Raw genomic sequence first — 22,472 nt, forward strand, 5'->3', positions numbered from 1 at the left:
GGTGTGTGTGTGTGTGTTGTTGTGTGTGTGTGTTGTGCGTGTTTGTGTGTTGTGTGTGTGTCTAGGCCAGGGAAGCAGTGAGTCGTTTCTGCCCAGGAGCAGCTGCGTGTGAGGCCGGTTCTTGGTCTTTTACGCGGCTTCTGCGGACTTTCCAGAACTCGTGAGGTGGGAGCCGCCTGCTGTAATCAGGCACATAAGTCACACATCCCAGAGGTGGGAACCAGCACAGAAGGCCCAGGACAGACCCCAAGCTGAAGCCACAGCCCTGACACCTGCTGCCCTAGCCCTGGGCTCCGTCTCTGCCTCTGGAGCCTCCTGTCTCCAGGGCTCAGCTCCCCTCCCCTCTGTGGCTGGGCTCTGCCTCCTGGGCTGCTCCTCTCCCCAGCCCTCTCTCTGGGCCCAGCCTGGACACCTGCGCCCTTCCTGGGCTGCTTCTGCTGACTGGCCCTGTCCTGGGTCTCAGCCACGGCCTCCCCTGGGTTCCCTCTCTAGGGGGTGGAATCAGGAAGGGGTGGACACAGGGCTGCTCCGGAGGGCCCCTGCCTGCACTTGTGTGGCTCCTTTCCAACAGGGAGACTGGCTGCTGGCTGTCCTCTTACTGCTGGGCCTGTCCCTTCCAATCAGCGCCCGGGGCTCTGTGAGTGAGGGTGGGGTCTGCATTTAGGTTCCTCTCCTGTGAGGTTTAGCTGAGTTTTCTGGCTCCAGAGGGATGTCATGTGACCTTTGCCCTGCTATAGGTCCACTACACAAGGAAAGACATCTACACATTTGCTAACGTTTTTTGTTGTTGTTTTTGTTTTGTTTTTCTTTTTTTTTTTTTTGAGACACAGTCTTGCTCTGTCGCCCAGGCTGGTGTGCAGTGGCGCAATCTTGGCTCACTGAAAGCTCCGCTTCCCGGGTTCACGCCATTCTCCTGCCTCAGCCTCCTGAGTAGCTGGGACTACAGGCACCTGCCACCTCGCCGGCTAATTTTTTGTATTTGTTAGTGTTTATGTAAACACTTGCAATTCATGATACAATTGCTGAGCCAAAGCAATTATGGAAGATTCTTAATGTTTTATTAGTCTAGATATGAAGCCAGTTAATCATTTCATTAATAAATTGAAAACTATTCTGAGAATATTGAGCACAATCTTACTATTATATACTTAGAACATAAGAGAAATTTTCCATTAAAATTAATTCACTCTGATTTTTAAAAAATCTACTTGGTCAGGAGCGCCTTGCTTCGCTGGTGTCTGTGAGCTGCTGGAGATGGTGGTGAATGGCCTGTTTGCATTTCTTGGAAGAAGATCTTTTATTCTGAGGCTCAACCCAGGTCTCTGCCTTCCTTAGAGACTGAGGCCCATCCTTCAGTTTCCCTGATTCTGGAAGAGCAGTGGGGTTGAATGGAGCAGGAGGTGAGATAGTGGAAAGAGGGCACAGGGAGGGGGCCTGGGGACAGTGACAATGACAGGAGAGGAGGGAGGGATGCGGGAGGTGGGAGAGAAAGGGGGGCTGTGAGAAGGAAAGGGAGGGACGGAGCTGGGCGCCCTGGCGGGAGCAGGGAACCCAGAGGAGGCTCTGAGCAGAGGGGAAGGCAAGGCCCAGGGGAGAGGGGAGGAGGGGGAGGCCGATGGGGCACCAGGCAGAGGGAGGAAGCCGTCACCTGGAGAATGGCCCGAAGCCTCCCACTCAGGGCTTGGCTGTGCTCATCTAGTCCATCCCAGGGCTGGAAGGGACGTCCCTTGCGGTCCACAAAGGTGTCCCAGCAGTACTCAAATTCTGAAAAGTGACAGGGAAGATAAGTCACGCTCCGGCTGTGGGGACGGGGTGGCACCAAGAGCCCGTGACTCTCAGGACAGACTTCCCACGTCCTGGTTTTAGTCCCTCCTTTCCCTCTCCCTCCCCTAGGGACTGAGCTCCTTCATCAGGCACTTCCTTCCCACTGGGATCTGGGCCAGCCCAGTTCTCATTTTTTCTGGAAGCCCCAAGTTCTGCTTCCACTTCCAGCCACCCTCCCTGCCCTCCCCAGGCCCACATCTCCTGGTCTGGCCTCTCTCTTCCCATAGACCCCAAAGTCGGGTCCCAGAGTGCAGCCATCGTCTCTGCAGGCAGCAGACCAAGGCTTTTCTCCTTTTCTTCCCAGAGACCTCTCCCGCCCCCACCCACCCCACCCCACCCAAACCTTCCATTCTTACCATCATAGGTCATGATGGAGACTTGGGCCCCAGCATCCCGCAGCGTTCGCAGTGCCTCCTCATACAGGGGGTCGTAATCATAGATGCGGGCAGCGAAGATGCGCAGTCTCACGTGTGTGTTCTCCTGAAGGAACGCATACACTTGGTCGGCACAGCCCCAGCTGAAGCAGGGGCTCCAGGAGATGAACCAAGTGACCCTGTACGTCTGGGCCGGGTCCAACTGCCAAGAAGAAACCTGGTCCAGGAAGCACAGCTCCGCGTGGCAGCCGTAATCACCGCGGGGAACATTCTTAGCCTAGAAAAGGAAACAGAGTGTGAGGTGATGTGTGGTGAACAGGGAGGGAGGGCCTGGATCAGGTGGGGCTGGGGAGGCGGGGGCCTCCAGCACAAAATTAGAGGAGTCGCCAAAACCCCAGTTATTAGGATGCATGATTTTCTCTGCAGTATTAAAAATATCAAATGTTATGCAGAAATCCCAAGATAAGCAAAATATTGTCCATTAAATACAAACAGATCAGGAGCAATGAGGTTTGATTTCGCCCCAGCTCCGATATACACGGGTCAGCACTCTCCTGTCAGTCTTTGTTAAAATCTTCAGTTTTATTCATTGTGGTCTATTTGCATTAAATTTGCATTTTAAAATATTGCATTAATTATTAAATTAAATTGCATTTTCTCTAATTACTGACTCAACCCAACTGGCCATGGAGAGTCACTGAAGCCAAAGTTTCCCCCCCCAACCCCAGGGCCAAGCAGCAGCAGCTGCAGGAAGCACAGGTGACAGACACTCTGCAGGACACCACGGGTACCACCCAGAACCTTCTGCCCATGCATGTCCCTGGATTGGGAGGACCCTGCCTGGATGCAGGTGACTGTGCTGGTCACCTGGTTGCATAGAAATCCCCAGTGCTGGTCCATCGGGACCCAGGTGCCATTGTCCAGGCGCTCCACCTCGTAGCACAAGTAGGTCTGGTGCCGTCCAAGGACCGAAAGGTCATTGTTAAAGTTGGAAGTGAACGTGTCTGGATCCATCAAGTGTCTGTGGACAAAGGTGGGGGAAACCAAAAGACCTAAGACTCCTCCTGGGACTACCCCTTGCTCCTCTCTTGCACCCCCCAATCCTTCCCTGCTCCCCATATACTGAGACACCTGTCAGAGGAGGGGCTTCCACTCATTTTGTGGGGGCCACTGATCTTCTCTCTCTGACCCCTTCTGGGGGATTATCAGGAAGTCAGCACAGTCCTGGAGCCTGTTTAGGCCTTTTCAGGGCCTCCCCAGGGTCAGCTCAGTGTGCTCAGGCCCTCCGGGGAGGACCCTGCTCCTCTTCCTGAGGTAGAGCTGGGTCTCATTCCCTGGCCTCACCATGCACCCCCGTCCTGGCTCTGCTTACCCACAGCCCCTGCTGGAGATGGACCCGCTGGGGCTTCCTCCTGCCTGCAGGGTTAACTCCTACCACACCCAGCATCGGGGCAGGTACACTCCTGAGGGGGATCACTGGGGAGAGGAGCCTGGCAGGGACCTCTTTTCATATAATTCATAGCATTTTCCACATCCCTTACGATGCCATGAGGTCTCCCAAACGTGTTTCTCAGGCCAGACGGGGCAGCTCAGGACTCCTGGGTTGGAAACACCAGCCCCACCTTGAAGGCCTCTCCCAGCCCCTCTCTATACATCCTGACATAACCAGAATTAGAAAAATCGGTGTTTGGAGGTAGCAGCAAAAGAAGAGAGAAAGGAGAGGAGAGGAGAGGGAAAGAAAGAAAAGAAAGAAAAGAAAAGAAATCAATCAATCAATCAATCTCTGTTCGCCATCATTTTGAGTGGACCTGGGTATGAATCTGGGCTCTACCACTCACTCACTTTGTGTTCTCAAGAAAAGGAAACAAGGCTTCCTCAAAGAAAAGTGGTCCTACAAGCAACCCCCTTTCGTTAATATTAGGGAGAATGAGACGACACTGAACATAAAAGGGCTTAGGCCAAGTCCAGAGACATGGAACATTTGTAAGAAATAGCAGATGCTCATTTAAAGACAAGTGAGGAGGATCCCCTCTCCAACCACCTTCACTGGCTGGGGCACAGCACCATTATCCACTGGGATTTTCAGGCTCCCTGTGCACCTGCCCCAGGAGGGGGAAGACCTGGAATTGGCACCATCGGAGGGGAGACCAGCGCTGGGACAAAAACTGAGAACCTAGAGAGGGAAGCCAGGTCTAGAGAGAGGGTCAGGAGGAAAAGAGAGGCCCCCGGGGTTTGAGGGTGGGAGGTGAGTGCTCATCAGAAAAGCTCGAAGAGAAGTTCTTGTCACTTTTTTAGCATGTGGGAACTGGAAACACTTGTGCTTCAGTCCTGAGTCCTGGGCGTTTCCGAGGCCAGCACTGCTGTAGGCCAGGCCTGCCCAGAGCACAGGCGGCTCCCTCCCTGAACACACTCTGAAAAGTCTCCTGCCTGGGCAGTGGGGGCTGCAGGGGTGGGTGGGACATGACAGGGTGGGTGGGAGGTCAGTGGCCCCTATGGGGGCAGCACGGTGAGGAGCAAGGGTTCACCATCCTGTGATGATGTGTCCTTGACATCGAGGAATCAGGGCAGTGGCGGGGGCGGCCCCACCAGCCCAGCAGTGACTGGCCCAGACACAGTGCCGGACACCACAGCCCCCGCTTCCCACAGCTGCTGTTTCCGAGGACTTCCGGACGCACAGCTCCATGACAAGATTTTGGGAAAGAAAGTCAAGAGTGAGGGTGCTGGGCTCTAAGCAAGGCCTTCTGGGAAGAGACAAACCCCCTCCACCATCCGATCCCAGGAGAGTCAGGGAGGAAGATCTGGGCCACGGACTTAATGTGGGAGGAGGCTGGGCTCGATGGCTCATGCCTGTAATCTTAGCACTTTGGGAGGCCAAGAGGGGCGGATCCCGTGAGGACAGGAGTTTGAAACCAGCCTGACCAACATGATGAAATCCTATTTCTACTAAAAATACAAAAAAAATTAGCTGGGCATGGTGGTGGGCGCCTGTAATCCCAGCTACTCGGGAGACTAAGGCAGGAGAATCTCCTGAACCCAGGAAGCAGAGGTTGCAGTGAGCCAAGATCACACCACTGCACTCTAGCCTGGGTGACTGAGCAAGACTATCTCAAAAAAAAAAAAAAAAAAAAAAAAAATACATGTGGCAGGAAAGTACACACAGGAGAGCCCACACCGGGCACGTCACTCATTGTTGTGTTTTCGGCACCCCCAGCTGCTTAGCTCCTATTTGGGGTGTAACTAAGACTTTGGTGCTACCTGGTTTCAGAAGACGCCCGTCTTCCAGGAGACAGTTAAGTGGTGCTTTATAACTTCCACGGTGAAGCACAGCCAGGTTTCGTTCTGATCTGTGACTTTCAGTAGGTTTTCAAAGTGGAAGTAGAATGTGTGTGGATACGTTGCCTCTATCGGGTTTCTGAAGGCACGAGGGAGAAACCCGCCAATGCAGAGACAACCCCCAGAGTCCTGGGGGCTGATGCCCACTGAACACCACTCCCTGGACAGCCCTGGGCTCTGCGCCTCCCCCATCCCTCCACAGCCCTGAGAATGTCTGCTGCTTTCCCAGGCAGGAAGACTGGGAGAGAGAAAGAGGAGGGGATGCTGGCAGGGGCGGTAGGGTTGGGGTGACCTCTCCCAGCTGGAACCCCAGCTCTCTTCTACCAATGGGACACCCTCAACCTCCCAGTTTTTCTGCCACACATCTCCCAACCCATTAGGAAAATGCAACAGACAATAAAACTCTTCACCTTAAAACAACTGCTTGAACATTTCAGCTCAATTCCTTCCTCCCATTTCACCGGTCCGATGATGATGATTATTATTTTTACATTGGCATCACACCGAATTTCCAGGCCAAGGCTACTCTTCATTTTTTTTTTTTTTTTTCTAAGACAGAGTCTTACTGTGTCACCCAGCCTGGAGTGCAATGGCACGATTTCAGCTCACTGCAACCTGCGCCTCCCAGGTTCAACCAATTCTCCTGCCTCAGCCTCCAAAGTAGCTGGGATTACAGGCACCACCACAACGCCTGGCTAATTTTTTGTATTTTCAGTAGAGACGAGGTTTCACCATGCTGGTCAGGCAGGTCTTGAACTTCTGACCTCAAGTGATCCACCCATCTCAGCCTCCCAAAGTGCTAGGATTACAGGCGTGAGCCACCATGCCCAGCCTAAAATAAGAGCATTTCTCCTGATCATCATATTTTTTCCTACATTCCAGGTTACAGGTGTCATTCTAAAAGGCGAATGGTGCTCACGGAGGAGGAGCCTGTGTCTGGGGTCATGTGCATCCTCCTCTGCTCACACTGGAGGCATCTTTGGAAGAAATGACTTATTTTCTGGTACAGAGACCATTCCCTCCCCCACACTCTCTCCTAAGACTTTGTATTAAAACAAAGTAAATCTTACAGAAATTCCATCAAAGCGCCGAGAACACAATTCCACATTGCTCCAATTATCCTTTGGTTCAATTCTCCCAGTTCCAGAGTTCAGGAATGGTGGGAAACACACAGAGGGAGCACCCTCCCAATGCGGGGAGCACCAGCCCAGCCATGGCTTTCAGGGGAGAGTCTCAGCAGGGGGCCTGGGCTGGGGCAGGTTGGGGAGGCGGCCCATTCAGAAGCAACAGTGGGGTGACCACATAGCAGGGCAAAGAGCCTGGCTGGGAGTGGGGGTGGCAGAGGAAGCAGAGGGGAGAGAGCCTAGGGCTGGGGCTGGGGCAGGGGGAGGCCAGGGCTGAGGCCCAGCAGGGCCACCAGGCAGGAAGGGGCAGCAGAGGCCCCGCGGGCAGAGTGCACAGTGGTCCCTGATCTGGGGCTTCACATGCAGCCTCCTTGGCAGGCTTGTCCTGGCCCTGATGTTAGTCCTGGGCTTGGCTTCTATTTCTATCTTCCAGGGCCCTTGTTCCAGGAGACACCGGCTCGGTGAGTGACCTCCCAGGCCCATCTGAGTGCAGGCCTCACTCCATGCTGCTTTCTCACCTGGGTAGGAGGACCTCCAGAGGGATCCCTGGATCCTGGCCTCAGGAATCATCCCAGGGACGGCCCCCACCCAGCAGCTATGTGGTAGGGAGGGAGAGTGAGGGGCAGGTGTCTGCTTCCCTCCATGCCTTCACACTCAGAGGCCACCACTGGAGGGAGGAATAGCAGGTGCGGATGGCCCTCAGATGTCCCCCCAGGATGCCACGCGTGCCGCCACACTGAGCTCCTTCCTTCCACATCTCCTGCCCAGAGTTGTTCCCTGGCAGGCTGAGTTCTTGCCTCCTCTTGCCCCCATGTCACAGAAGGGCAGCGGCTGGTGTCTCAGGCCACCCTGTCCTGCTGTTTGTTCCTCTAGTCCAAGACCCTGGTGCCTTGGAGGCCGAAGGGGCCTCTCACTCACAGGAAGGGCCCAGGAAAGCAGGGAGGAGGCGGTGTGGAGGGAGCACCAGGAGTTAAGGGAAGGCGGTGTGACCATGAGGGCAGGCAGTGGGTCAGGAGGGAGGGCAGGAGGGCCTGGCCAAGGGAGGCCTTAGGAGGATGAGCAGGAGATGAGAGGAGAGAGACCATGAGGCCAGAGGGAGACCCTCACCTGAGAATCTCCTTTAGCATGCGGTGCAGGAATGCATAATTGTCATCGAATTTGTACCAAGGCATGAATGACTGATCTTCATTGTACACAAAGTTTTCCCAGCAGTATGCAAATTCTGAGACGAAGAGGAGGGAAGCAGTCAGGCTCTCCCCTGACCCTGGTCCTGCCCTCCCAGGCCTGCTCTCCTGGTGGTCAGTTGTGGTCAGCCCTGGCCCTGCCCCTGTAGGTTGCCCTGGGACACCCCCAGCCATGGCATTGCAGATCCATCCATCTCTCATGCTGTTCCACCCACTCACACTCCCCTGACCCCTCCTCCTCTCACCTTCATAGTCCATGATCTTCACTCGGGCCCCTGCCTGACGCAGCCTGCAGAGCGCCCTCTGCCAATCTCTACCCCAGTAGTAGTAGAGGCGGGCGGTAGAGATGGTCAGGGTGACATTAGGGTGCTCAGCCAGGAATTCAATCACCTTCGCCACACAGTCCGGGCAGGGGTTCCAGGATACAAACCAGGTGATCTGGAAGCGCTTGTAAGCAGGCAGCTGGTTGCCACAGAACCGAGAGAGGAAGCACATTTCTGCGTGGTGCTCAGGCTTGGAATACACCTGGGAGAGGAGCAGGGGCAGGGGATGCTCTGAGAGGGGGAGCAGGAGGAGAGGGCAGGGTTGGTGCAGTGGGAGGAGGGGCCAGCACAGGAGCCCAGGGGATCTTGCCACTGAAGCTCCTTTCCTCCATCCCCCTGATTAGTTTGAGTGATTGTCTGCTCCAAAGCTCATGTTCAGTGTTAATTGCTATGGTAATGGCCTTAAGAGGTGGCACCTACACGCAGCTGTGAGGCTGTGGGGACTGCACCTTTGTGGGTGTCACTGCTGTGGTTATTCAAGGGTGACGTCAGCCCCTCTTTCTGTCCCTTGCCTTCTATCTGGAAGGGCAGCGTGTCAGACTAAACTCCTGCTTCCTCTTGTCCTCGTGGCATGCAGCAGCAGTGACCCGACATCCCAGGCCACTCTGTCTGGAGCATCCCCTGAGCTTCTGGCAACAACCTTCACCCCCACGTGACTGTGCAGCTCGCAGGCTGAGGCAGGAGAATTGCTTGAACCCGGCAGGTGGAAGTTGAGTGAGCCATTGCACTCCAGCCCCAGACAACAAGAGGGAAACCTGGTCTCAAAAAAAACAAAAAAAAAGAGAAAAGAAAAGAAATCTGGGACGTGGCCAGGCATGATAACTCATGCTTGTAAACCCAGCACTTTGGGAGGCCAAGGCAGGTGAATCCCCTGAGGTCAGGAATTCCCCAGCCTGGCCAACAAGGTGAAACCCTGTTTCTACTAAAAATAGAAAAAATTAACTGGGCGTGGTGGTGGGCTTCTGTAATCCCAGCTATTCAGGAGGCTGAGGCAGAAGAATCGCTTGAATCTAAGAAGTGGAGGTTGCAGTGAGCCGAGATTGTGCAATTGCACTCCAGCCTGGGCGCCAGAGCAAGACTCCATCTCAAAAAAAAAAAAAAAAAAAAAAAAAAAAAAAAAAAAAAGTGTGGGAAAAAATACACAATTGAGAGCCCACCCCTGGGCATTTTCCTTATTGTTGTGTTTTCTGCATTCCCAGCTGCTTAGGTCCTGCTGTAGCACGGGTTAAAAAGAAAAGAACTAGTTTTCCTCCACCTAGCCAGCTCACTCCAAGGACAGTTATAAGATAACACTGCCTGAAAAGTCAACGCCAAAGGAATGGGCTCCAGACACCACCCTCACACCCCTCCAGAGCAAGGTTGAAGAAAATAAAAAAAATTTTTTAAAAAGACAAATTCCTTTACTGTCTCTCCTTTCCAGAACCATTAATTATAACTATATTTTACAAATGTCTGTATTTAGCCAGCTCCTGTTTTTCTTTAGACATAGCTTCTAGGCCACCAGGTATACAAGGCCACAAGTTATGCCAAGTCATCAGTTATGCTACACATTATGTGACCTGTCACTGTTTGATTAATTGCCTTTGTTCTGCTTCTGTAAGTTTGCCTATAAGTACCTCAATCTGTCTTTGTTAAGGGCTCAGCCTTTTTGGATGTGAGTCTACTGAGCTGGCGCACCTAAATAAATCCTCCTGTCTCACCCATATCAGTCTCTCCAGTCCTCTAATTCCTGCAACACTGCCTGTGATTTGATTGAAGTTTGGGTTGTACCTGGCCTCGAAAGACCCCTGTGTCCCAAGGGAGCTTTGAGGGGTCCTTCCTTATTTTCACTTCGTAGCACAGCCAGGTGTAGCTCCGACCATAGAGGATGGGTTTATTTTCAAAGTGGTAGTAGAATGTGCGTTGATACATCCGCTCCATCGGATTTCTGAAGGCACAAGAGAGAAACCGTCCCATACAGAGAGCCCTCCCTGGAGTCCTTGGGGCTCATGTCCACTGAACACAGCTCCTGGGATGGCCCTGGGCCTCCCCCACACCTCCACAGCCCTGAGAATTTGTGCTGTCTTCCCAGGCAGGAAGACTGAGGGGAGAGGAAGAGGCGGGGATGCTGGCAGGGGCGCCAGGGCTGGGGCGATCTCTCCCAACTGGGGCGATCTCTCCCAGCTCAGGTCCAACTCTGGCCTTTCCAGGGGTACATTCCCCACTCTCCTAGTATTTCTGCCAACCCACTCTCCAACCCATTAGGAAAATGCAAAAGAGAATAAAACTCTTCACCCGTAAAAAAATAGCTTTTAACCTTTCAGCTCAATTCCTTCCTGATGTTTCACTTTGCATGTTAACATTATTTTAAAGTCATGGTAGAACTGAATTCTGAGGCCCAGGCCACTCTTCTAAGTGCTGCGAGGGATGTGAGCTCTTGTGATGCTGCCCTAGGCCGGCAGGGGCCATTCCCATCTTACAGAGGAGGTGCCAGAGGCACAGAGAGGCGGGGTAACCTGCCCAGGCCACAGAGCTGGGGACAGATGGAGCTGGGGCCCCTTTCCAGGCCAGCCCTGTCCAGCCTCTGCCTCTGCATCACGGGCCCTGCAGGGAAAGCTGTTGAGGACTGGGCTCTCTTTTCACTAAATTTTAAAGGAGCATTTCTCCTGATTATTGCATTTTTTTCTCACATTCCATGTTACTGGTCATGTTCTTTTTTTTTTTTTTTTTTTTCTTGAGATGAAGTCTCACTCTGTCACCCAGGCTGGAGTGCAGCAACGCAATCTTGGCTCACTGCAACCTCCACCTCCCGGGTTCAAGTGATTCTCCTGCCTCAACTTCCTGAGTATCTGGGACTACAGATGCGCCACCATGCCTGGCTAATTTTCGTATTTTTTTTAGTAGAGACAGGGTTTTACCATATTGGCCAGGTTGGTCTCAAACTCCTGACCTCATGATCCACCCACCTTGGCCTACCAAAGTGTTGGGATTACACGTGTGAGCCACCGCACTGGGCCACTGGTCATGTTCTAAAAGATGAAGAGTGACCTTAGAGTGGAACCTGTCTGGGGACATCTGCTCACCATGGAGTCATCCTTGGATGACATGATTTATCATGTGCTTCAGAGACCATTCCTGCCCCCACACCCTCTCCTAAGACTGTATTTAAGCAAAGTAAATATTACAGAAATTTCATCAAAGTGCTGAGGACAAAATACCTGATTGCTCCAATCATCCTTTGGTTCAATTCTCCCAGTTCCTGAGCTCAGGAATGGTGGGAAGCACACAGAGGGAGCACCCTCCCAGGGCGGAGAGCACCAACCCGGCCATGACTTTAAGGGAGAATCTCAGCAGGGGGCCTGGGCTGGTGCAGGTGGGGGAGGCGGCACATTCAGAAGCAGCTGTAGGGCGACCACATAGCAGGGCAAAGAGCCTGGCTGGGATTTGGGTGGCAGGGAAGCCAGAGGGGAGGCAGCCCAGGGCTGGGTTCAAGCGATTCTTCATGCCTTAGCCTCCCAAGTAGCTGGGATTACAGGCATATCCCAACATGCCTGGCTAATTTTTGTATTTTCAGTAGAAACATGGTTTCGGCATGTTGGTCAGGCTGATCTTGAAGTCCTGACCCTGACGGGTGAGGTGGCTCCCACCTGTAATCTCAGCAATTTGGAAGGCCGAGGCCGATGGATCACGAGGTCAGGAGTTCGAGACCAGCCTGGCCAACATGGTGAAACTTTGTCTCTATTAAAAATACAAAAATTGGCCAGGGATGGTGGATCACCCCTGTAATCCCAGCACTTTGGGAGGCCGAGGTGGGAGAATTACGAGGTCAGGAGATTGAGACCATCCTGGCCAACATGGTGACACCCCATCTCTACTAAAAACACACCCAAAACATGGCCGGAGGTGGTGGCATGCGCTTGTAATCTCAGCTACTCAGGAGGCTGAGGCAGAAGAATCACTGGAACCCAGGAGGCAGAGGTTGCAATAAGCCGAGACCATGCCACTGCACTCCAGCTTGGGCAACAGAGCAAGACTCTGTCAAAAAAAAAAAAAAAAAAAAATTAGCTGGGCATGGTAGCGGGCCCCTATAATCCCAGCCACTCAGGAGACTGAGGCAGGAGAATTGCTTCAGCCGGGAAGGCAGAGGCTGCAGTGAACCAAGATCACACCACTGTACTCCTGCCTGGATGACACAGCCTGTCAAAAAAAAAAAAAAAAAAAGAAAAACAACAAAACTCCTGACCTCAGGTGATCCGCTCACCTGGACCTCCAAAGTGCTGGGATTACAGGCATGAGCCACTGCACTGGGCTGGCCATTCTGAATATTCTAAGTTCGTCATGTAAGTGGAATCATTCAGTGTTTCTCTTTATGTGATTGGTTTATTTTACTCAGCATAATATCCTCAAGGTTCATCCATGTTGTAGCATGGGTCAGAACTTCCTTCCTTTTCTAGGCTGAATAACACTCCATTGTATGTGTAGACCACATTTTGCCTCTCCATTCACGTATTGATGAAAACCTGGGTTGTTTCCGTGGGTGTACAAATATCTCTTTGAGACTCTGCCTTCAATGTTTTTGAGTGTACACCCGGCAGTGGAATTGCTGGATCATCTGGCCATTCTATTTTTAGTTTTTTGAGGAACTGCCGTGCTGTTTTCCACAGTGGCTATCCGCTGTCATTGGGTGAAGTGTTCTGTATATGTCTGTTAGATCTAGTTGGCTTATTGTGTTGAGTTCTCTATTTCCTTCCTTTTTTTCTATCTGGTTGCCTCCTAAAGCAAAGTGCCTAGGGATTGACGGATCCAGAGACAAGCCCCATTCGAGACCATCCGGTCAACAATGATGAACATCTGTCCATTATTGAGCATCGAGCACTGACGTCTCCAATTATTGTAGAACTTTAATTCTCCCTCGATTCTGTTAATTTTTGCCTCATATATTTTGATGATCTATTATTAAGTGTGTAATTTAATTTTTTTTTTTTTTTTTTTGATACAGAGTCTCTGTCAGTCAGGCTGGAGTGCAATGGCAAGATCTTGGCTCACTGCAACCTCCGCCTCCTGGGTTCAAGCGATTCTCCTGCCTCAGCCTTCCAAGTAGCGGGGATTACAGGCATGGGCCACCACACCCAGTTAATTTTGTATTTTTAGTAGAGACAGGGTTTCACCACGTTGGTCAGGCTGGTCTCAAACTCTTGACCTCAGGTGATCAGCACACCTCGGCCTCCCAAAGTGCTGGGATTACAGGCATCAGTCAATACCCCGGCCTTGGTGTGTAAATTTTTAGAACTGTTATACTTCTTGATGCCTTAAAACTTTTATTAATATATAATGTCCAGCTGGGCACGGTGGCTCACACCTCTATTCCCAGCACTTTGGGAGGCCAAGGTGGGAGAATCACTTGAGGTTGGGAGTTTGAGACCAGCCTGGCCAATATGGTGAAGCCTCATATCTACTAAAAATACAAAAAATTAGCTGGGTGTGGTGGTGCATGCCTGTAATCCCAGCTACTTGGGAAACAGAGGCAGGAGAATCGCTTGAACCTGGGAGGCGGAGGTTGCGGTGAGCCAAGATCGCGGCATTGCACTCTCGCCTGGGCAACAAGAGAGAAATTCCGACCAAAAAAAAAAAAAGTCTTTCTTCATGTCTTATAACATTTCATCATTTAAACTCTAAATTTTTTTAAGAGATTGGGTCTCACTATGTTGTCCAGGCTAGTCTTGAACTCCTGGGCTCAAGCAATCCTCCCACCTCAGCCTCCTGAGTAGCTGAGATTATAGGCATGAGCCACTACATCTGGTTAAAATCTGTTTTATCTGATATTAGCATAGCCACTGCTGCTCTCTTTTGGTTACTATTTGCATTACGTTTTATTTTTATTCATTTGGGTGAGCCCACCTTTAGTATCTGCCACACTCTCCAAAGTGATATTCCCACTAGTGTTTACCCGTGTATTAATAAGGCTGTTCAATTTTGCATATTTTATTGCTTATTTCATATTTTCTATAAATTGCCTGTGCATATCCTTTGCCCATTTTTCTGTTGGCAGAAGCCTCTAACCCAATGCTGGATTGGGGTTTCGGGAGCCAGCCTTTTTTCTTGACTTTGATTTTACCATCTAGCAGATATTTGTAGTAGACAAACCTTTTATCTAGAAACCTTTTATGAGATTAAGAAAGCTCGCTAAGAGTTTTGTTTTAGCCTCATTTTTTTTTTTTTTTTGAGACGGAGTCTCGCTCTGCCGCCCAGGCTGGAGTGCAGTGGCCGGATCTCAGCTCACTGCAAGCTCCGACTCCCGGGTTCACGCCATTCTCCTGCCTCAGCCTCCTGAGTAGCTGGGACTACTGGCGCCCGCCACCGCGCCCGGCTAGTTTTTTGTATTTTTTAGTAGAGACGGGGTTTCACCGTGTTAGCCAGGATGGTCTCGATCTCCTGACCTCGTGATCCGCCCATCTCGGCCTCCCGAAGTGCTGGGATTACAGGCTTGAGCCACCGCGCCCGGCCTAAGAGTTTTGTTGAACTGGGAATGCTTTCTTTGGCATGGCAGCACGCTTCAAGCTCTTAAGATAGCTTCTAAGCTGTCTTTGCATCTTCTAAGATGCTGTTTTGTTTTGTTTTTTGAGACGGAGTCTTGCTCTGTTGCCCAGGCTGGAGTGCAACGGTGTGATCTCGGCTCACTGCAACCTTCACCTCTTCCATGGGAACGATTTTACTCCAGCGCCTGGACCCAGGATCTTCCATAAGTGCCACAACCTGAAACAACAGGGAGGGCTCCCCTGGGACTGCTGTGCCCCCCTGCCAGTGCCACCACCCTGCACACCCACGTTCCTCTGTGCACTGGAGACTGACTCTCTCAGGGCAGCAAAAACCCAGTGGGAACTGGCCCCTTCCTGGTCCTCTTGAGGTGAGGTCAGGAAAGAGTGTGTAAGGCATCCATAGAACCTGGCGGTGACTCTGGGCTCATAGCAGCGCTGCAGTCCTCAGGGTGACTGGGATAAGAATGTGCACCGTCCCTGGGCCAGCTGGAGGGAAGGAAAGAGATTGTGCCCTTTTCTGGGGACTGAAAGCCCCTCCCCATTTCAGCCTCTGCAACACTGAGGGAAAATGAAAGACCCCACATCCCGCTAGAGTTTCCACTGGAGCCCAGGAAAGGTCCCCGGGGACAGGAAGGAGCTGGTTCCCCATGTGGGCGGCAGGGATGGGAGCAGGGAGAATGGCCTCCTTCACAGGTGCAGGCTTCACCCGAGATTTACCCTGGTCCCCTGTAAGTGGAGACAAGGCAGGTACCTAGCACGGGTCCAGAATATTGAGGGACAGAGCAGGGCAGAGGGACCCTGGGCAGGTGCTGGGCTATGCAGCCCGGGTCACCCTGGGACCAGAATGGAGGTCCCGCTTGGGTCTGGAGTCCATGCTGCTGTGTACGAGGTCCTGGCTCTGCCACCACTGTGGGCCCCGTCTCCCTACACCCCAGAGGGACCACAGGCTCTCAGTTCCCAGCCCAGGTCCCATCAGTGTCATGAGGCTGTGTCCAGTCACCTCACCAGGACTCACAGGGCTCCCAGGTCATGGGCAAAGCTGTGAGTTGAGGCCCAGGGGACAGGGAGCCTGGGCCCTTGGGGGGTGGGGTTCTGGGGGACAGGGGGCGGGTCTCCCTGGGACCTGCCCTGTGACATGACTAACTGTGGGGTTCTTTCACCAGCTGAGCCCCTCTGGCCTCCCCTACACTGGCCCCTTTCCCAGAATGACTGCACGTTTTTCATCACTTACTTCCAACAAGTGGAGTTCGGGCGGTTGTCAAACCCAGAGACACAAGCAAAGGGCGGCTTGGACAACCCGGTCCCTCCCGCACCCGCCCCTGTGTGGGAAACGCGGAAGTCCTAGGCTCAGGGCGGGGCTGGGGTGTGCCCTGGAGTGCTCTGGGGCACCTGGAGGAGGTTTCTTTTTGTCAAGTCTCTGTCACTGTGTGTGGGTGCGTGTGTTGTGTGTGTTGTGTGTATGTGTGTCTTGTGTGTGTTTGTGTGTTGTGTGTGTTTGTGTGTTTGTGTGTGTCTTGTGTGTGTGTGTGTGTTGTGTGTGTGTTGTGTGTATGTGTGTGTTGTGTGTGTGTTGTGTATGTGTGTCTTGTGCATGTTTGTGTGTTGCGTGTGTTGTGTGTGTTGTGTGTTGTGTGTTGTGTGTGCTGTTGTGTGTGTGTGTTTTGTGTGTGTGTGTTGTGTGTGGTGTGTGTGTGTCTTTGTGTGTGTGTTGTGTGTGTGTGTTTGTGTTGTGTGCGTGTTTGTGTGTGTTTGTTATGTGTGTTTGTGTGTTGTGTGTGTGTTTTGTGTGTGTTTGTGTGTGTGTGTGTGTGTGTTGTGTGTGTTGTGTTTGTGCGTTGTGTGTGTCTAGGCCAGGGAAGCAGTGAGTCGTTTCTGCCCAGGAGTAGCTGCGTGTGAGGCCGGTTTTTGGTCTTTTACGCGGCTTCTGCGGACTTTCCAGAAACTCGTGAGGTGGGAGCCGCCTGCTGTAATCAGGCACATAAGTCACACATCCCAGAGGTGGGAACCAGCACGGAAGGCCCAGGACAGACCCCAAGCTGAAGCCACAGCCCTGACACCTGCTGCCCTAGCCCTGGTGTCTCTGCCTCCAGAGCCTCCTGTCTCCAGGGCTCAGCTCCCCTCCCCTCTGTGGCTGGGCTCTGCCTCCTGGGCCGCTCCTCTCCCCAGCCCTCTCTCTGGGCCCAGCCTGGACACCTGCCCCCTTTCCTGGGCTGCTTCCGCTGACTGGCCCTGTCCTGGATCTCAGCCACGGCCTCCCCTGGGCTCCCTCTCTAGGGGGTGGAATCAGGAAGGGGTGGACACAGGGCTGCTCCGGAGGGCCCCTGCCTGCACTTGTGTGGCTCCTTTCCAACAGGGAGACAGCTGCTGGCTGTCCTCTTACTGCTGGGCCTGTCCCTTCCAATCAGCGCCCGGAGCTCTGTGAATGAGGGTGGGGTCTGCATTTAGGTTCTTCTCCTGTGAGGTTTAGCTGAGTTTTCTGGCTCCAGAGGGATGTCGTGTGACCTTTGCCCCACTACAGGTCCACTACACAAGGAAAGACATCTACACATTTGCTAACTTGTTGTTGTTGTTGTTGTTGTTGTTTTGAGACACAGTCTTGCTCTGTCGCCCACGCTGGTGTGCAGTGGCGTGATCTCAGCTCACTGCAAGTTCCGCCTCCTGGGTTCACGCCATCCTCCGGTTCACGCCATCCTCCTGCCTCAGCCTCCTGAGTAGCTGGGACTACAGGCGACCGCCACCACGCCCGGCTAATTTTTTGTATTTGTTAGTGTTTATGTAAGCACTTGCAATTCATGATACAATTGCTGAGCCAAAGCAATTATGGAAGATTCTTAATGTTTTATTAGTCTAGATACAAAGCCAATTAATCATTTCATTAATAAATTGAAAACTATTCTGAGAATATTGAGCACAATCTTACTATTATATACTTAGAATGTAAGAGAAATTTTCAATTAAAATTAATTCGCTTGATTTTTAAAAAATCTACTTGGTCAGGAACACCTTGCTTCGCTGGTGTCTGTGAGCGGCTGGAGATGGTGGTGAACGGCCTGTTTGCATTTCTTGGAAGAAGATCTTTTATTCTGAGGCTCAACCCAGGTCTCTGCCTTCCTTAGAGACTGAGGCCCATCCTTCAGTTTCCCTGATTCTGGAAGAGCAGTGGGGTTGAATGGAGCAGGAGGTGAGATAGTGGAAAGAGGGCACAGGGAGGGGGCCTGGGGACAGTGACAATGACAGGAGAGGAGGGAGGGATGCGGGAGGTGGGAGAGAAAGGGGGGCTGTGAGAAGGAAAGGGAGGGATGGAGCTGGGCGCCCTGGGGGGAGCAGGAACCCAGAGGAGGCTCTGAGCAGAGGGAAGGCAAGGCCCGGGGAGAGGGGAGGAGGGGGAGGCCGATGGGGCACCAGACAGAGGGAGGAAGCCGTCACCTGGAGAATGGCCCGAAGCCTTCCACTCAGGGCTTGGCTGTGCTCATCTAGTCCATCCCAGGGCTGGAAGGGACGTCCCTGGCGGTCCACAAAGGTGTCCCAGCAGTGCTTAAATTCTGAAAAGGGACAGGGGAGATAAGTCACACTCCGGCTGTGGGGACGGGGTGGCACCAAGAGCCCGTGACTCTCAGGACAGACTTCCCACGTCCTGGTTTCGGTCCCTCCTTTCCCTCTCCCTCCCCTAGGGACTGAGCTCCTTCATCAGGCCCTTCCCACTGGGATCTGGGCCAGCCCAGTTCTCATTTTTTCTGGAAGCCCCAAGTTCTGCTTCCACTTCCAGCCACCCTCCCTGCCTTCCCCGGGCCCACATCTCCTGGTCTGGCCTCTCTCTTCCCATAGACCGCAAAGTCGGGTCCCACAGCGCAGCCATCGTCTCTGCAGGCAGGGGACCAAGGCCTTTCTCCTTTTCTTCCCAGTGACCTCTCCTGCCCCCACCCACCCCACCCCACCCCACCCAAACCTTCCATTCTTACCCTCGTAGGTCATGATGGAGACTTGGGCCCCAGCATCCCGCAGCTTAGCAGTGCCACCTCATACAGGGGTCGTAATCATAGATGCGGGCAGCGAAGATGCGCAGTCTCACGTGTTTGTTCTCCTGAAGGAACGCACGCACTTGCCCGGCACAGCCCCTCCTGAAGCAGGGGCTCCAGGAGATGAACCAAGTGACCCTGTACGTCTGGGCCGGGTCCAACTGCCAAGAAGGAACCTCACACAGGAAGCGCAGCTCCACGTGGCAGCCGTAATCACCACAGGGAACATTCTTAGCCTAGAAAAGGAAACAGAGTGTGAGGTGATGTGTGGTGAACAGGGAGGGAGGGCCAGGACCAGGTGGGGCTGGGGAGGGGGGCCTCAGCACAAAACTTTAGAGGGGTCGTCCGAGAAAACCCCAGTTACTTAAAATGCAAAATTTAGCCGGGCGCTGCAGTATTAAAAATATCAAATGTTATGCAGTGAAATCGCCCACTGATAAGCAAAATATTGTCTCAAATCAAATGTTATGCAGAAATATAAGCAAAAACATTAAATCAGATCAAGCAATGAGGTTTGATTTTGCCCCACCTCCGATATACACGTGACAGCACTCTCCTGTCAGTCTTCGTTAAAATCTTCGGTTTTATTTGTCATGATCCATTTGTATTAAATTTGCCTTTTTAAAATATTGCATTAATTATTAAATTAGAATGTGTTTTCTCTAGTTACTGAGCATTTGGAACCCCCTTCAATTTTGTACCCAAGGTCAGAGCCTTCAGGACCCTCACCCCAGGCCCAGCCCTGCAGGGAGAAGCTACAGAGATGGGAGGGAGACAAGGAGCTGGCAGAGCCCCAGGGTCATTGGTCTGATGCCCCTGAGTGAGTGTGGTTCTTTCGAGGGGAGATTGACCTGCTCTACTCATCAACTCCCCTACTGCCATCCCATCTCAGGCCCATAATTCTAGAAGCTTCCATTCTGTGCCACAACCTGTGCTGAGCCCAGAAGTGATATAGACTTAGGCCAAAAGGCCACCAAAAGTAGTGGGGAAGGGAAGACCAGCAAGACTCACTCCAACATGGGAAGGTCCCTGGGACATGGGATAATTGTCATTATCATGACTTATAGAAATATGATATTTTCTCCAAACTTCAGAGAAAAGGATTTTCCACTAAGACTAGGAACTGGTCAAACTGGGGATAGCAGGGCAGCAAAGATTGTGATGGGGACAAGAACAGGGAGGGACTCCATTCAGAGGGATCGCATGGTGGAGTGGATGACACGGTTTGTGCTGAGAAGGAGCTGTGGGTCATTCCTGGGGGAGTCCCACTGCTTAGGCAGTGATGGAGACTGGCACCCTTCAAAGGATGTTCTAAGCAGTGTGTGTGGGTCCAGCAAGGCCCACACTGAGTTCACAGAGCCCAGAGAAGCCCCCAGTTTCCAGCACCAGAGCCAAGCAGAACCTGGCCTCTCCAGACAGAGGCTGTGCTGGGTAGGGTCCAGGGAAGAAAGTCCCGTTGGCTCAGGGCCCCTCAGCCTGGCCTGGCCCAGCTCCTCCCCAAATGCTGGACATCCCTGCATCCTGACATGAGGCCTGTTCTGGCCTTGCTGTGGACTCCACCCCGGGCCGGACAGAACCCCTGATCGGCCTCTCCTGCCTCAGTCTCTCTCCCTGCAGGATGAGGCCAAAGAGCAGGCACAGGGGCATCCCGGCCTTGTGAGTCAGGTAGGCCCTGAGTTCTCAAATCCCACAGTTCCAAATCGCTCCTGGTGGGAGCTGCGTCCGTGAGGGGATCCTGGGAGGCTCCTCAGGAAGCACTTTGCCGTCAGGCAGACTCCACCCCACCTGGCCATGGAGAGTCACTGAAGCCGAAGTTCCCCCCGCCCCCAATCCCAGGGCCAAGCAGCAGCAGCTGCAGGAAGCACAGGTGACAGACACTCTGCGGGACACCACAGGTACCACCCAGAACCTTCTGCCTATGCATGTCCATGGACTGGGAGGGCCCAGCCTGGATGCAGGTGGCTGAGTTGGTCACCTTGTTGCATAGAAAGCCCCTGCGCTCGTCCATCGGGACCCAGGTGCCATTGTCCAGGCGCTCCACCTCGTAGCACAAGTAGGTCTGGTGCCGTCCACGGACCGAAAGGTCATTGTTAAAGTTGAAAGTGAACGTGTTTGGATCCATCAAGTGTCTGTGGACAGCAGGGGGAAAGCCCAGAGGAGGAAGAGCCCTCCTGGACTGCTCTGCCTCCTCCTCCCTCCCCACACTTCCTCCCTTGCACCCCACCCTCCTTCCCCCTGCTCCCCACATCCCTTAGCACCGCCTCCAAACCTCCCCCTCTGACCCCTTCTGGGGCTCACTGGGAGATCACTGCAGCCCTGCGGCCTGTGTAAGCCTTGTCAGGGTCTCCCCAGGGTCAGCTCAGTGTGCTTAGTCCCTCTCCCTGGGGTAGAGCTGGGTCTCCTTCCCTGGCCTCACCATGCACCCCTGTCCTGGCTCAGCTCTCTCTCAATCCCTGCTGGAGATGGACCCGCTGGGGCTTCCTCCTGCCTGCAGGGTTAACTCCTACCACATCCAGCATCAGGACAGTGACCCTCCTGAGGGGGATTACTGGGGAGAGGAACCTGCCAGGACTTCTTTTCGGATAATTCATAGGATTTTCCACATCCCTTAGGGTGCCCTGAGGTCTCCCAAATGTGCTTCTCAGGCAGTTGAGATGGGGGAAGTTCAGGAAGGAAGGAAGGAAGGAAGGAAGGAAGGAAGGAAGCCCCTCACTAAGCATCCTGACATAAAGAAAAGAAAAATCTCTGAAAGCAGCAGCAAAAGAAAGAAAGAAAGAAAGAAAGAGAGGGAGGGAGGGAGGGAGGGAAGGAAGGAAAAGAAAGAAGGAAGGAAGGGAAAGAAAGAGGCTGGGTGAGAGCTCAAGAAAGTAAAGCAAGAAAGCCGAGCAGAAAGAAAGAAAGTCAGGGATCGAGGAATCCTGGAAAAGAAAGAAGGAAAGGAAAGAAAGAAAGAGAGAGGAAGAAAGAAAGAGAAGGAAGGAAATAAAGAGAAAAAAGAGGGAAAGGAAGGAAGATGGTGCCACTGCACTCCAGCCTGGGCGACAGAACGAATGTCTCAAAAAAAAAAAAAAAGAAAGAAAGAAAGAAGGAAGGAAGGGAAAGAAAGAGGGGAAAGAAGGAAGGAAGGGAAAGAAAGAAGGAAAGAAGAAAGAAAGAAAGGAAAAGAAAGAAGGAAGGAAGGAAAGAAAAGAAAAGAAAGAAGGAAGGAAAGAAAAAAAAGAAAAGAAAGAAAGAAAGAAAGGAAGGAAGGGAAGGAAGGAAGGAAAAGAAAGAAAGAAAGGAAAGGAAAGGAGAGACCAAAACTGGGAACCTAGAGCAAGAGGCCAAGTCCAGAGAGAGGGTCAGGAGGAAAAGAGAGGCCCCAGGGGTTTGAGGATGAGAGGTGAGTGCTCATCAGAAAAGCTCGAAGAGGAGGCGAGGCACAGAGGTGCTCAGAGGGGCTTCCCATACCTGGGCCTGGATACTGGGCTGCCGTCCATGTGCTTGTCTCTTCTCGGTTCCTGGTCAATGTCCTCCCGCGTCCTGCGACTTGCTCAAGGCGTGGTGTTGAGATCTTCACCAACATTCTCTTAGGATTCGAGAGCCTTAATATATCATCAAAGCGACCTGGAAGCTGCTGAGTCAGTGATACCCTGCCCCACCCCTTCTCCAACTCAGGCCACGCGTGTCAAAGAAAGAAAGAAGGAAGGAAGAAGGAAAGAAAGAAAGAAGGAGGGCGGGCGCGGTGGCTCAAGCCTGTAATCCCAGCACTTTGGGAGGCCGAGGTGGGTGGATCACGA

At 52.7% G+C, this 22,472-nt stretch overlaps 2 protein-coding genes and 1 long non-coding RNA gene across 6 annotated transcripts in view; 1 reads left to right on the plus strand and 2 right to left on the minus strand.

The window, feature by feature from the left end:
* The window catches only part of LOC126963734 (DNA dC->dU-editing enzyme APOBEC-3G), a 105,490-nt gene extending 95,219 nt beyond the window's left edge, over positions 1-10,271 (minus strand). The window contains exons 1-7 of one of the 4 annotated variants that reach the window (XM_050806300.1): positions 9,933-10,264; positions 8,085-8,364; positions 7,763-7,877; positions 3,066-3,219; positions 2,181-2,475; positions 1,649-1,764; positions 1,031-1,367 (exon numbers count right to left, since the gene is read on the minus strand). In XM_050806300.1, the coding sequence (XP_050662257.1) occupies positions 1,353-1,367; positions 1,649-1,764; positions 2,181-2,475; positions 3,066-3,219; positions 7,763-7,877; positions 8,085-8,364; positions 9,933-10,118 (1,161 nt within the window). In that variant the 5' untranslated portion in view covers positions 10,119-10,264 and the 3' untranslated portion in view covers positions 1,031-1,352. Of the gene's footprint in view, positions 1-1,030; positions 1,368-1,648; positions 1,765-2,180; positions 2,476-3,065; positions 3,220-7,762; positions 7,878-8,084; positions 8,365-9,932 lie in introns of those variants that run through there. The other 3 variants (XM_050806301.1, XM_050806293.1, XM_050806294.1) reach the window with 3 other exon arrangements.
* On the plus strand, positions 570-2,248 carry LOC126963791 (uncharacterized). The gene is made up of 3 exons (XR_007729234.1): positions 570-637; positions 1,217-1,400; positions 2,189-2,248. It is a non-coding gene; the product is annotated as an uncharacterized LOC126963791 (long non-coding RNA).
* On the minus strand, positions 1,031-22,266 carry APOBEC3A (apolipoprotein B mRNA editing enzyme catalytic subunit 3A). The gene is given in 6 exon segments (XM_050806372.1): positions 1,031-1,367; positions 18,104-18,219; positions 18,637-18,692; positions 18,694-18,929; positions 20,669-20,822; positions 22,144-22,266. Coding segments are annotated over 6 exon segments (606 nt in total). The 5' UTR covers positions 22,173-22,266; the 3' UTR covers positions 1,031-1,352.
* Between the last annotated feature and the right edge of the window lie 206 nt (positions 22,267-22,472).

Source organism: Macaca thibetana, chromosome 10 (genome assembly GCF_024542745.1).
Source record: "Macaca thibetana thibetana isolate TM-01 chromosome 10, ASM2454274v1, whole genome shotgun sequence".
In the NCBI taxonomy this organism is placed as follows: Eukaryota; Metazoa; Chordata; class Mammalia; order Primates; family Cercopithecidae; genus Macaca; species Macaca thibetana.